This window comes from Sinohyriopsis cumingii, chromosome 9 (assembly GCF_028554795.1).
Source record: "Sinohyriopsis cumingii isolate HCF-2022 chromosome 9, ASM2855479v2, whole genome shotgun sequence".
NCBI classification, from domain to species: domain Eukaryota; kingdom Metazoa; phylum Mollusca; class Bivalvia; order Unionida; family Unionidae; genus Sinohyriopsis; species Sinohyriopsis cumingii.
Window position 1 is genome coordinate 9,047,956 of NC_142969.1, and position 12,900 is coordinate 9,060,855.

A 12,900-nucleotide genomic window follows, 5' to 3' on the forward strand; every position below is an offset into this window, starting at 1 on the left:
AGCTGGTAATAAGAATGGTAAAAATATACTTAGTTTTACAGCCTGAATTTCCTCAAAATTTACTTTCTTAGTTCTGCAAATCCGAATTACATGAGCCATGTCGTGGGTTCTCAAGCTTGATTACACATTTTGAAATTGTACTGTAATTTCGACTATATTCCAAATGCAATTACATCCTCCTTGCTGCACTCAAGATGAAGTAAACATTACATTCCATAGCTTCTTTTTGATAATTGCAATTGAAAGATTATGACAGAACAGAAACCCACTTGCAGTTTTTTCAACATGCTGCTCCCTCACTGCTGAAAATCAGATGTACTTCATGTAGAATTGACACAGTTAATTCCAGTCATTATCACGAAATTTAGCAGAATTGACAAAAATACCAAAATTTATTCATTCCAGACAAAATGAAAAAGTGTTGCAATGTGCATTCATTCACAATATCTACATTTCAATTTTACGTAGACCAAAATGCCATTTTCTTTTGAAAGTTATGTCTAGCGCATGACTAAGTTCAAATTTATCAGGGCAGAGTTATGTGTGCATTAATAATGTTGTTATGTACTGATAAATCTGTGCTTGTGTATTTAGTTTGGAATACAGCATAAATTCAGTTACTTTGTTTCTTGTAATGTATTTTTTTATATAATTAAGCCTTAGGTAGAATAAGAAAATAAGCATAGAATAAAAAGGTTACTGCATTCATATGGGAAAATATGAACTCGTTTTGTCGGATGGATATACTGCACTCATAAGTTCTTGCAGTACATCCATCCAATAAACTTGTTCATATTTTCCCATACAAATGCAGTAACCTATAATTATATGCTATTTGTGCTACTGTTATTTGTAATTAAGGAGACAAAAGCGAGTAAAATATCAATCACATTGTTGAGGTATATAACTTTTTATGACAGTGTACCAAAGACTCATTTACAACTCATCCAATTGCAAACTGCATAGACCAAGATCTACTGTAGCATAGTGTGTCAGCAAATTTGGGTCTTTGTTGTTATGGGTAATTAGTACAACAAACAGCTGTCCCCAATCTGCCAGGACATTATGCAACAGCATATCAGGGTCTGTATTTGGTTGCAGTTGGACTTGTATGCGAGTATAGATGGTGCATATTGCTGATCTTTATAGGTAAAAATTGTTTCACTCACTTGGTTGCTGAGTTGACTTGATTCATGGAAATTAATGATTAAATTATAGCTATTTATTTCATCCAGTAACAATCTTGATTGCCTTTCTTATTCAGCTGGAGAGGAAGCTGATTGTGTTGTATGTAACCTTGTGGGGAACATTGCTGAGCAGCTTTTCTGCACAAGTTGTGGTCACCATTATCATGGTAACTGCCTCCATCCACCTGTTGAGGTGAATCCGATAGTAAGAGCAGGTTGGCAGTGTCCAGACTGCAAGATCTGTCAAATGTGCAGGTACTGTCAGGTTTTTGTTTCTGTTTATTTAGTGCCAATGTCTCTGTGTGTTGTTATTGACAATGGTGGTAGCATTACTACTTCCATCTACTGCTCTGGTTGCCTTAGTGATTAGAGCATTCTCCTGAGATGCAGGAGGTCAAGGGTTTTAACTCCAATCAAGTCATACCAAAGACTTATAAAAATGGTACTAGCAGCTGTCTTGCTTAGTGCTCAGCACATTAAAAGGCTTGGATGTGACTTGGATTTTTAACATAGCTTTAACAGTTTTTCAGTCCTATTGCTACGATGTCTGCAGTATGGCAGTTATAGTGATATCTAACACTGGGACATCATGCCGCAGATATGTAGCATGATGTCCCACCCAGTCGTATTATCCTGACACCAGGCCAACCAGTCCTAACACTAACCTCTTAATGCTGAGCGCCAAGCGAGGCAGCTGTTAGTACCATTTTCATAAGTCTTTGGCATGACTTGGCCGGGAATCGAACCCACGACCTCCCACATCCGAGGCAGACACTCTTACCACTAGGTCACCGGAGCAGTCCACAACTAATGTAACAAGCTACAACATGATATTATTGTCACGACTAATGTAACAGGCTACAACATGATATAATTGTCACAACTAATGTAACAGGCTACAACATGATATTATTGTCACTACTAATGTAACAGGATGCAACATGACATAATTGTCACAACTTACATAACAGGCTACAACATGATAAAAATGTCACAACTAACACAATAGGTCACAAGATGATAAAAATGTCACAACCAACATAACTTGCCTCAACATGATAAAAATGTCGCAAATAACATTACAGGCTACAAGATCATATAACTCATAGTCTTGCAGTTATTAACAGAAATATACTCATATTTGTTTTCATCTGAAATTAATTTAAGAAACTTATTCAAAGAGTGGTATTTGGTGCAGTTTACAGCAAGCAGTTATTTTATTTGTCTCGTAAATTTCAATTTAATAATTATTTATGACAAGGGTGATTATTACACGGACTTTATTTTGAACAGACAACCAGGGGATGACAGTAAGATGCTAGTATGTGATACTTGTGATAAAGGCTATCATACATTCTGTTTGAAACCGGTGATGACCACTATACCAAAGAATGGATGGAAATGTAAGGTAAGCTGTTCACTCCTCAACTTTGAGTACCATATGTACTTGCTGGTAAGTCAAGTTCCACTGCAAACTGCATTGACCCAGATCTGTTATTGCACTTTGCTGACAGATCAGGGTCTATGCATTTTGTTAGGATTATTTAGTAGACTCTGATCTACCAATTCATTATTGGTAAATTCTTCAAATAACTAAATAATTTTGAAAATAGGCTGCTGTGCCCTAATTAGTATCTGATTTGTTAATGTATGAATATACGCAGCATTGAAACACAATATTTCTCTTACAGGGATGGGGTCTGCTTTTTGAATATTGTTTAAAGATTTGGCTGTTGGCTTATTATAGGTAGATTCTTTCTATAATACAATGTTGTTGAATCTTCTAAAAATAATGGTTGGCATAGTGACCCAGATCACACATTCCAGTAGCTCCTAGTCTTCAGTTTTAACATTTGACAATCTATGAATTCAAAATAAATATTTAGTAATAATATACAACATATTATATTACTTCAGAATTGCCGAGTATGTGGTGACTGTGGCTCTAGGACCCCAGGAAGTGGACCCAGCTCTCGATGGCACCTGAACTATTCCGTGTGTGATAGCTGTTACCAGCAGAGGAATAAAGGCCTGTCATGCCCACTCTGTGGCAAGGCATACAGGCATTTCACCCAGAAGGCCATGATCCAGTGCAATATGTGTAAAAAGTGAATATCACATCTGGCTGACTAAGGGCTGTTCCAGTAAAACATATGTGGGACCTAGGAAAAGCACTTTCATTATGGAGTAGTCATCCATAGATGCACTTTAAAGTTTTTTATCATTCTCATATGAACTCTTTGAGTAATGAGGGTACCATGGTTTCTGTTTTTAACAAAATGTCTTCCTAGTATGCCATATATGTAGAAATGGAACAGACTTAATCCAAGCACTACGTAGCTAACGTCTGTTTTGTCTAAACTGTGAATATCCAGATATAGGTATCGCTTTTCAAGCAAAGATGGCAGGCCCAAGAATGTAGAAGAGGCCTGATGTGCTCTCTTCCATTTCATAAGAGGCAATTAATCTAGGTAGAAGCAGTGGTGGCTAAGTGGTTAGTGTGTCGGATGTGTAACCCCAAAAGAGAACAGGTTCGAATCATGACATTGAATCAGCCCTGGTTAGTTACCATGGGTCATCATTGAGTAAGGAGCTTTTTATTTCAGTTGCCTCAGATGTTTTGAACTTCGGTTGCTGTGCTGAAAAACACCAGACCACTCCATTGGTGGTGACATTGTCATTGTTACCATCAAAAATATTATGGTGTTGTGTTTAAAGTGTTCAGAAGTCATATCTTTTATCTCAGTGACTGTATTCAACTGTAAATTTGGTGGAATATTATTGTGGGCCGAGAGTTTATTTCCTGGTTAGGGGTTCCATTATTACCTGCTTGTGCAGAATCATGCTGTGTTTCACAGAAGAAACTCACTCTGAAGAACTTTGCTTTTCAATTGGATTGGAAAGTCACTAGAGTCAGATAGAAAAGAAAGTAAAACTGGAATGTAATAAGATTTCCTCAGTTTTTTTTACATAATTTGTATTGGAATTGTTTTGACTTTCACTAAAGTGCTTTGAAGAGCCCAGAAGTCTCACATTCAGTTTGTATTTTGTGTCCTACTGTAAGACCTAGAAATGGGTAATGTACCAAATCTGCATTTTGTTTGCATTTCATTGTTTCATTTGCATTTCATTGGGGTTTCTTTTGCATTCCATTCTTGTTGCATTGCATTGTTTCATTTGCATTTCATTTGGGTTCCATTCTTGTTTGCATTTCATCTGTCTTCTCATCCATTTTCATTTTCAGGCTCATGAATTCTGATTTTACCCTTCTCACTTCCATTAAGTGTTTCCTTTCATTTTTGTTTATATGGAATACATTTACCAAAGTTGGGATTTCTGTTTTTGATACCATTAAATGGAAAGAATTATTGTTTTTATATCATGTCTTCTTAAAAGTCTGCTACACTAAAAAATGGAAATGCATACAATTATAAAGGTAGCATTGAATTTATGATAAATAAAAACTGCAATATATATAAATGTCAAAATATAATTCTGGAATATTTGTCATCAACCTTTATTTCTTATTTTGTTTGGTTCAGATAAAAATTATGCAGCAGCAGCAACTGATGTCGATGACATTGGCATTTGTTAGAACAGTTTCTCAATTTATTAAATGTGAAAGATTAGCAGCACCCAGACTAGCAGGAAGTAGATTTCAAGATCCATTCATGAAATGCATTGATGTTATTTCATTTGCTTGTCCCCGCCCTGCATTTTGTGTTTTCCATTTCCTTAATAATGCATTCATTATTTCATTAACATTCATTCTGCATTTGGTTTTTATTTCACTGGTAACATTGCAGGATTTGCACATGCATCTTTGTTTCCACATATCAACCTTTTACCTACCCAAAGAAACCTCATACTTTCATTTACATTCTGTATTTCAGACATGTCCATGCTGAATGTGATGAGACAATAGATGCTAACTTGCTGCAAAGAGTGAAAGATGAATTGCAAACTGAATATGTCTGTCCTGTCTGTAGAAACAGAGATCCTGATGTAAGCATTTAATAATAATAATAATAACAATAACAATAAAATAATATCAATAACAATAATAGTAATAATAATAACACATTAGTAAAAGAAAATGATAGGGAGCATATTTTCTGCAAAATTTTCTGTTTGCTCAAATAATGTGACAAACATATTTGTGTTTTGTCAGTATCCTCCTATGAAACACATGAAAGAAATGCAGAAACATCAGCCTTGCTTTTATTAGTGGACTGACTCCATGATGCATGTAAAAGGCATAATTTTAAATGACAACATAAAGGTATTGAATGTGCTTATTAATTTCAGAATTCAAATAAACACATGGAATTCTTGATGATGTTACAACAAAGAATTAGGACTATGTCGAGAGTGATTACACACACACACTTCAGAGTGAAAGAATTAGGACTGTGTCAAGAGTGATTACACACACACACTTCAGAGTGAAAGAATTAGGACTATGTCAAGAGTGATTACACACACACACTTCAGAGTGAGAGATGAATCATAGACTGAATAAGTTTATCCTTTGTTTTGAAACAGGTCTATAAGTAAGCAGTCAACAGCAAAAGCAACAACAATAATAATAATAATAATGACACAGCATTGCTGTTATGCATTCTTAGCTAAAGTACAAAGTAATAATAATAATAATAATAAAGCCTTCAGTTTTAACAAACACTACTTTTATGAATTCTTGGCTACAATGAATAAAAGGGTTTTAGATTATTCTTGTATGCAGATTATTTAAACTTATTTCTTTCTCAAACAGATGGAGATTCCTGATTTCCCACTTGCCATGCCTGGATTTCTGGAGGAATCTTCAGATGGAACTGTTGTTCCAAAAGGTATTATGAATTATTGTGAAATAACCACAAGCTATGATCATCGTTTTTTTTTTCTTCTTCATCTTGCTGTTATATTTTATGGAGGGGTATAGTATGTTACATGTATTTGCCCTGCTGCATCATGGAACACCCATCTGTCCATCATATTTTATGGAGGGTATATAGGGTTACTTGTGTTTGTCCTGGCACATAAATTTGTTATAAAGGGCTACATGAGGCTACTTGTTACTTGTGTTTTTCGGTCCAATCACATCATGTCCCATTTGTCATTATATTTATGGAGGGGTATATAGGGTTACTTGCATTTTTCTGTCCAGTCACATCTTGACAAATTTTCCATTATATTTTATGGAGGATTATATCAGGATACCTGTTTCTATAAGTCCTGTTGAATCATGTCAAGGCTTCTCTGCGTTCTGATTTAATCTCCAGTCAGTGTCTTTTCAAGGACTTGATAGATTAAGTGTTGAGAAGATCCGGGTTGAGTGCATTTTTCAACATTTTCTGAAGAACTTCGACAACGGAATGATTGTCCCTTTTCATAATGATACTTTGCCCTTGCACATTGAACAGTTACTTAAAGATGAATGCAGGTTGCTACCTCACTGTAGATTATGCTGCTTAAATGGTAAATAAATCTGTCATTAATAGTCTTTGAAAATTACAGTTTTGTCCTTGAAAAGTCCTTGAATTTTTTTTCTGTATCAACTTTTTGATGGTTTACACTTAGAGTATGAAAGAAAATCATTGATTATGGGTGAAAAATGATAAATGGTCATGGTCATTTTGAAATTTAAAAGTCCTTTTGTTGTCTTGACCATGGTTTGTTGAGGGCTTGCACTTAAGGTATGGAAAAGGCCTATTGCTTTCGGGGTGATAAGGTGAAAGGTCATGGCCATAATGACTAAATAGATTTTGCATGTTAACTTTTTTTTTAAAGTTCCTTGACCACACTTCTTGTGTTATCATTTAGTGGAAGTTATGTTGCTATAGGTTGGACCGTCATTTTGGTATACAGCCTTCTGTGGATGAGACCACACCTTGGTTTTGGTCAGTGTTCGAGTTTAACGGTAGGGTCTTCCTTGTGCCAGATTGGCTCAGTTGCAAGAGCATTGGACTCGTAATATGAGGGTAATGGGTTTGATTCTCATCCAGATCAGCCAAACTGAACTACTGTATCAAAAGTGCTTCTTTTATCAGTCCATGTTGGGTAAGATCTGTGGTGGCTTAGTGGTTAGCCTGCCAGGATCATGACCAGATGAGTCCAGCTTTGAATCCTACCATCAAATCAGTCGAGGTCAGTTAGGGCGTGTCCTTGGGCAAATTACTTTGCTCCTAAAAATGCCTTGGTACATAATAACCTGCTTGTGTTGATACGCTATAAAACACCAAGCCATGTGTAGTGTGTGTGAACAAAACATCTCAAGTCCCATTTAATAAAAATCAGTGAATGTTAAGAATACAAAGAATTTGGAATAAATTTTGGTGTTTTTTTAAACAATTTATGGAGCAGTGCTGTTATGTACTAGTGATATACTTGTACTGTTGGCATGTTGTACTAGTACTATTGCCATAATATAGAAGGGATCTACTAGTACTATTGTGTGATGTATTAGTACAGTATACTGCTAGTACTATTGCTGTGATGTATCAGTGATGTATTAGTATGGTATGCTACTAGTACTATTGCTGTGATGTATCAGTGATGTATTAGTATGGTATGCTACTAGTACTATTGCTGTGATGTATCAGTAATATATTAGTACGTAATACTACCTGTACTATTGCTGTGATGTATCACTGATGTATTAGTACGGTATGCTACTAGTACTATTGCTGTGATGTATCAGTGATGTATTAGTAAGGTATGCTACTAGTACTATTGCTGTGATGTATTACTGATGTATGCTACTAGTACTATTGCTGTGATGTATCAGTGATGTATTAGTACGGTATGCTACTAGTACTATTGCTGTGATGTATCAGTTATGTATTAGTGATGTATGCTACTAGTACTATTGCTGTGATGTATCAGTGATGTATTAGTACGGTATATTACTTTTAGTTTTAGCTTCAGTCATCTGATGTGATTTTGCTATCATTGCAGTGCATTGGAAAATCACACATGATTGTCCCTGAAGTGGAGATATAGAATCACATGGTTACACATCTGGTTAGACCTATTATTTATGAAATTTATATATGGCTTAATTTACTACTTGCTGTATGTAACACAATACATTTCATAAATTTTATAACCACTTGATTGAACGAAAGATCCCATCTGTTTTTTCTTGCAGAACCGGATGTTGGAATACGTGAAGAATATCTGGAGGAGAGCTCTCAAAACACGTCTGAATCATTTCTTATCAATGAGGACTCCCTGTCTAGCATGGACATTGACTTCTCACTCTTAGACAAGGTCTGTATAATACAATAAATGCAGTAGTTAAGAAAGTATTCTGTAGTTAACAGAGTTTTGAGCGAAAATATTTGCATATTTGTATTCTTACAATTTGGTTATATTACATTTGCAAAAATAAGGAATCCGTATCATAATTTATTTTGATTATTTTGATTATATATGAAAAGAATGTGGTTGGAATGATAGATAGATGTCCTTCATGTATGTTTGCTTTATTTATACACATATTATTCATATCCATTTTGAGTGAAATATTGAAGTTGACATTAAGAGGAATTAAAATATTTTAATATGCATGGTCAAGATATCATTGCAATATGCATGCAATAAAATCTTTATCACATGGTCAAGATATCATTGCAATATGCATGCAATAAAGTCTTTATCACATGGTCAGGATATCATTCTAATATGCATGCAATAAAGTCTTTATCACATGGTCAGGATATCATTCTAATATGCATACAATAAAGTCTTTATCACATGGTCAGGGTATCATTCTAATATGTATGCAATAAAGTCTTTATCACATGGTCAGGATATCATTCTAATATGCATGCAATAAAGTCTTTATCACATGGTCAGGATATCATTCTAATATGTTTGCAATAAAGTCTTTATCACATGGTCAGGATATCATTCTAATATGCATGCAATAAAGTCTTTATCCCATGGTCAAAATATCATTTTAATATGTATGCAATAAAGTCTTTATCACATGGTTAGGATATCATTCTAATATGCATGCAATAAAGTCTTTATCACATGGTCAAGATATCATTCTAATATGCATGCAATAAAGTCTTTATCACATGGTCAAGAAATTCGTAAAATTAGAAAGTAAATTTCCCTTCCAGCAGATGTCACCAACATATTCGTATCCAGGGCGACCAGAGGTTGGAGAAGTGGGACTTGGAAAAGGAAAACCTTCCTCCTTAGCATCAGCTAAAAAGAAGATTGGGCTAGGAAAGTCCAAAGTAAGTAAATTTTGATAATTTGGTATTGTTGGCACCACCACCCTCAATAGCTTATTTTTGTATAGGTGTTTGGGTGTATTATTTTCTGTATATGAATTTGCAGGAAATATGTGTAATAGAAGCAAATTTTTCATTTCGCTCAAACAGTTTTAGTCTTTAATGAAAAACCTTTTACTTCATTGTATTTAAACTGATTCGGTGAATGCAGCATGTTGGTAACAGTACATTTATGTGAATAAATAATTGAATATATTCCATGTTCGATTAGCAAAATGTGTATGCCTGAAAATGTGTATGCTCCATCTGAAGGTCCATCCATCTTCCCAGCTAAGTTTGAGTTTACCTTAGTTGTCAGGCACAGCTTTCTTTCTAGTTTGAGTTACATCAGTATATCTGTACGTGTCCAGTGTTATATTTATCCATCATTTTCAATGTTTCAGAGCCGTCCACTGCCAGAAAAGAAAAAGAGGCCACTTACATTCAGTGATAAACGTCGACCTGCCAAAACAAAAGTTAGGTCTGTTCCATCAGGGATCACTCCACAGGTATGAACTGTGACCAGAAACAACTGACACATTTGTGCCTCATTTTGACATTGTCTCTCTTTTAATGTGTTCATGCTTCTTAATGTCTTGATCCATCTTGGAATTCAGCTGGAAATACACGCATCTGAACCATAATACACAAGTTCTGTTGTGTTCTAGTACTAAACTACTATACATGTTGTTTACATATACATCAGAAAAAACCTAGTTTATCTGTTCTCCAATAGGAAAGACTATGCAATTATATTGTAGTCATGTCCATACATGAATCTATTTACAAGACGAATAATCACATGCAGTTACCCTTCTCATCTTTTAGCCTATACAACATCCATAATTTAACCCAATATGTCAATTCAGAAATAAATACAACTGTGACCTTAAACAGGCTGTATTAAGTCTGATAGCATTGTGTTATATAAAATTGTCAAACCTGAAAGAGATCTAAAATAAATTCTGAAACGTGTAACATATGAAACTACTCTATGAAATACAGTAGAAAAGCATGTATACAGTTATTAGATACCACTGAAAGCTTGGTATTGTACAGAGGGCATCTATGCAGTGTGACTATTACCAAAATATTAGTGGGTTTTTAGTCTACATGGCAAGTGCATTCCTACTACAGACACTTTTGCACATGCCCCAGTAAATCAATTGACAAAGCAAGTTAAATTTAGCTTATTGTAGTATCATGACACAACTAAAATTATGCACGCTGGATAATGGTGTACATGGGATTAAGAGCAAACACTATTAATCAACGTCACCATCTTGGCTAATATAATGGAGCACAACAAAGTAATTGTCTACCTTAAAGTGATTCCAAGCTTGTTAATAAAACATAAATTTCTCCAGCTGACAACTGGTATGACAATAATTGTTTAAATTTCAGTCTTATGCTGAATGCTTTGGTATATGCATGGGACGTATCTTTTGCATCTTGCTCTCAGTCATTCTCTTAACTTTTGTCCTTCCTTATTGAGTTTTGGGTAGATGTCCACTACATGAATAATCTCAGACCCACGTCGACCTCCTGTTTTTATAAAGAAAATTTGTCTCAGAAGGAAAGCATACTTAAAGCTGCATCTTTGCTAACAACATACAGATTGTTAAAAGAAAATAGCTAGTTATCTATACACTTAAGGTGTATGACTTGACGACATTATAACATAGTACTTAAAGAACAGCTAAAAAGTTGTGAAGTCCAATGCTGCTTTTTATTTTATTAAATTTTACTTGCAAGTGCATATGCTTTTGGAATTTAAATGAAATTTAATATATTTTGCCTTCAGATTGGCTCGCCCACAACAGGCACTATCACTAAGAAGGCTCCACCAGTGCAGCAGCCACAACTAGATGATGATGACAGTGGCGATGATCATCCATCAACAATCATTCTTGCCAATGCCAAAGACAGGTTTGTCTTTGACCAGGATGTGTGCAAAAGCTGTGGAAGCTTTGGTCAGGGAGAAGAAGCAAAGTTGATTGTATGCACACAATGTGGCAATGTCTATCATCCATACTGCGTCAGTATAAAGGTTAGAAATACATTGTTTTATTATGTAATTGTGTCACACTCATCAGGTTCAGCATATAAATAATTCCATATTGTAATGTGGCAGTTTTCCTGCTTGCAATATACATATATCACAACTACATGCAGTGCAACCTTTCTAAATCGACAACCCAGAAAATAAATAAATTTTGGCTGTTTAGAAGAATCAGCTGTTACAGGGAGGTAACAGTTAAAGATCAGTGGAAGAAAAGTACTTTTTTATATCCTAGATGGGTATGATCGATGCTTGGGAGGTGACTTGTATTGAAAGAGTGACTGCAAATAGCTTTTAATTTTCCAATTTGCAATTTTAGTTGTCTCTGTTCATGCAGATTTGGAAAATTTTGTTTTTGAGAAAAATCTTTAAATAATCTTGCTTTGTTGTTATTAATCATCTGAAAATTATTCATATCTTCCCATTCAAGTCCATATTTAAATGCTATCCTTGTATTTGATGGCCATATTTAAGGCTGTAGTACATCAATAAAATGGGTTATATTTTATGTCTGACAATTTGGAACAGAAGTTTAGATCTATCAAGACTAGGTTGTATTTTGTGAATTTGCCTCTGGCTTTACATTTTCTCACTGGATACTTTTTAAGGCTCTCATTTTAAACCTGGAGTGATAAATGTAATTATATTGATATAATCGTCCAGGTGACTAAAGTAATCCTGCAGAAGGGATGGCGTTGTCTAGACTGTACAGTATGTGAGGGTTGCGGTGAGCCACACGATGAGGGACTTTTACTGCTTTGTGATGAATGCGACATAAGTTATCACACCTACTGCCTGGATCCTCCTCTAGACCATGTACCTAAAGGCACTTGGAAGTGCAAATGGTGAGCAACAGCGATCAATGACATACATTTTTTCAACGTGCTCTTTAACGTAGATATAATCTGTTCTTTTGTTTGACATGTACATAACCAGAAATGGATAATTTGACCAGATCTGCACTTCATTTGCATTAAATTGACATTCCATTCATGTTTGCACTTTTATCAGGTTTTTGTTTATTATTACAAAATTACATTAAGGAGCCCTGAGTGGCCGAGTGGTCTAAAGCGCTTTCCGTTACAGATCACTGCCATCTCACCTCTGTCTGCGTAGGTTCGAGTCTCGGATTCGGCCAGTGTGGATATGTGAGAAAGCTTGCCAGTAGCTTCTTGAGGGTCGGTGGTTCTTTCTGGGGTTTTCCCGGGTTCTTCCTCCACCATTAATACTGGCCGCCATACATAGCCTATCGTGTGCTGAAAAATGGCGTTAAACCCCACAACATTTAGATTTTGCATTTATCTCTTTCATCTTATTGTTTCCTTTTGCTTTTGCTTGTTTTGGAACAAAGTAAAAATGCATT

The 12,900-nt window shown here is 35.2% G+C and overlaps 1 protein-coding gene across 1 annotated transcript in view; it reads left to right on the top strand.

Moving 5' to 3' along the window:
* LOC149791251 (uncharacterized) overlaps nucleotides 1-12,900 on the top strand; it is a 226,430-nt gene that overhangs the window by 41,574 nt on the left and 171,956 nt on the right. Inside the window, exons 12-21 of the mRNA XM_089969727.1 lie at nucleotides 1,265-1,442; nucleotides 2,481-2,595; nucleotides 3,105-3,295; nucleotides 5,081-5,192; nucleotides 5,962-6,037; nucleotides 8,338-8,459; nucleotides 9,320-9,439; nucleotides 9,880-9,984; nucleotides 11,280-11,525; nucleotides 12,201-12,382. Coding sequence (XP_089825853.1) covers nucleotides 1,265-1,442; nucleotides 2,481-2,595; nucleotides 3,105-3,295; nucleotides 5,081-5,192; nucleotides 5,962-6,037; nucleotides 8,338-8,459; nucleotides 9,320-9,439; nucleotides 9,880-9,984; nucleotides 11,280-11,525; nucleotides 12,201-12,382 — 1,447 coding nt within the window. The remainder of the gene's footprint in view (nucleotides 1-1,264; nucleotides 1,443-2,480; nucleotides 2,596-3,104; nucleotides 3,296-5,080; nucleotides 5,193-5,961; nucleotides 6,038-8,337; nucleotides 8,460-9,319; nucleotides 9,440-9,879; nucleotides 9,985-11,279; nucleotides 11,526-12,200; nucleotides 12,383-12,900) is intronic.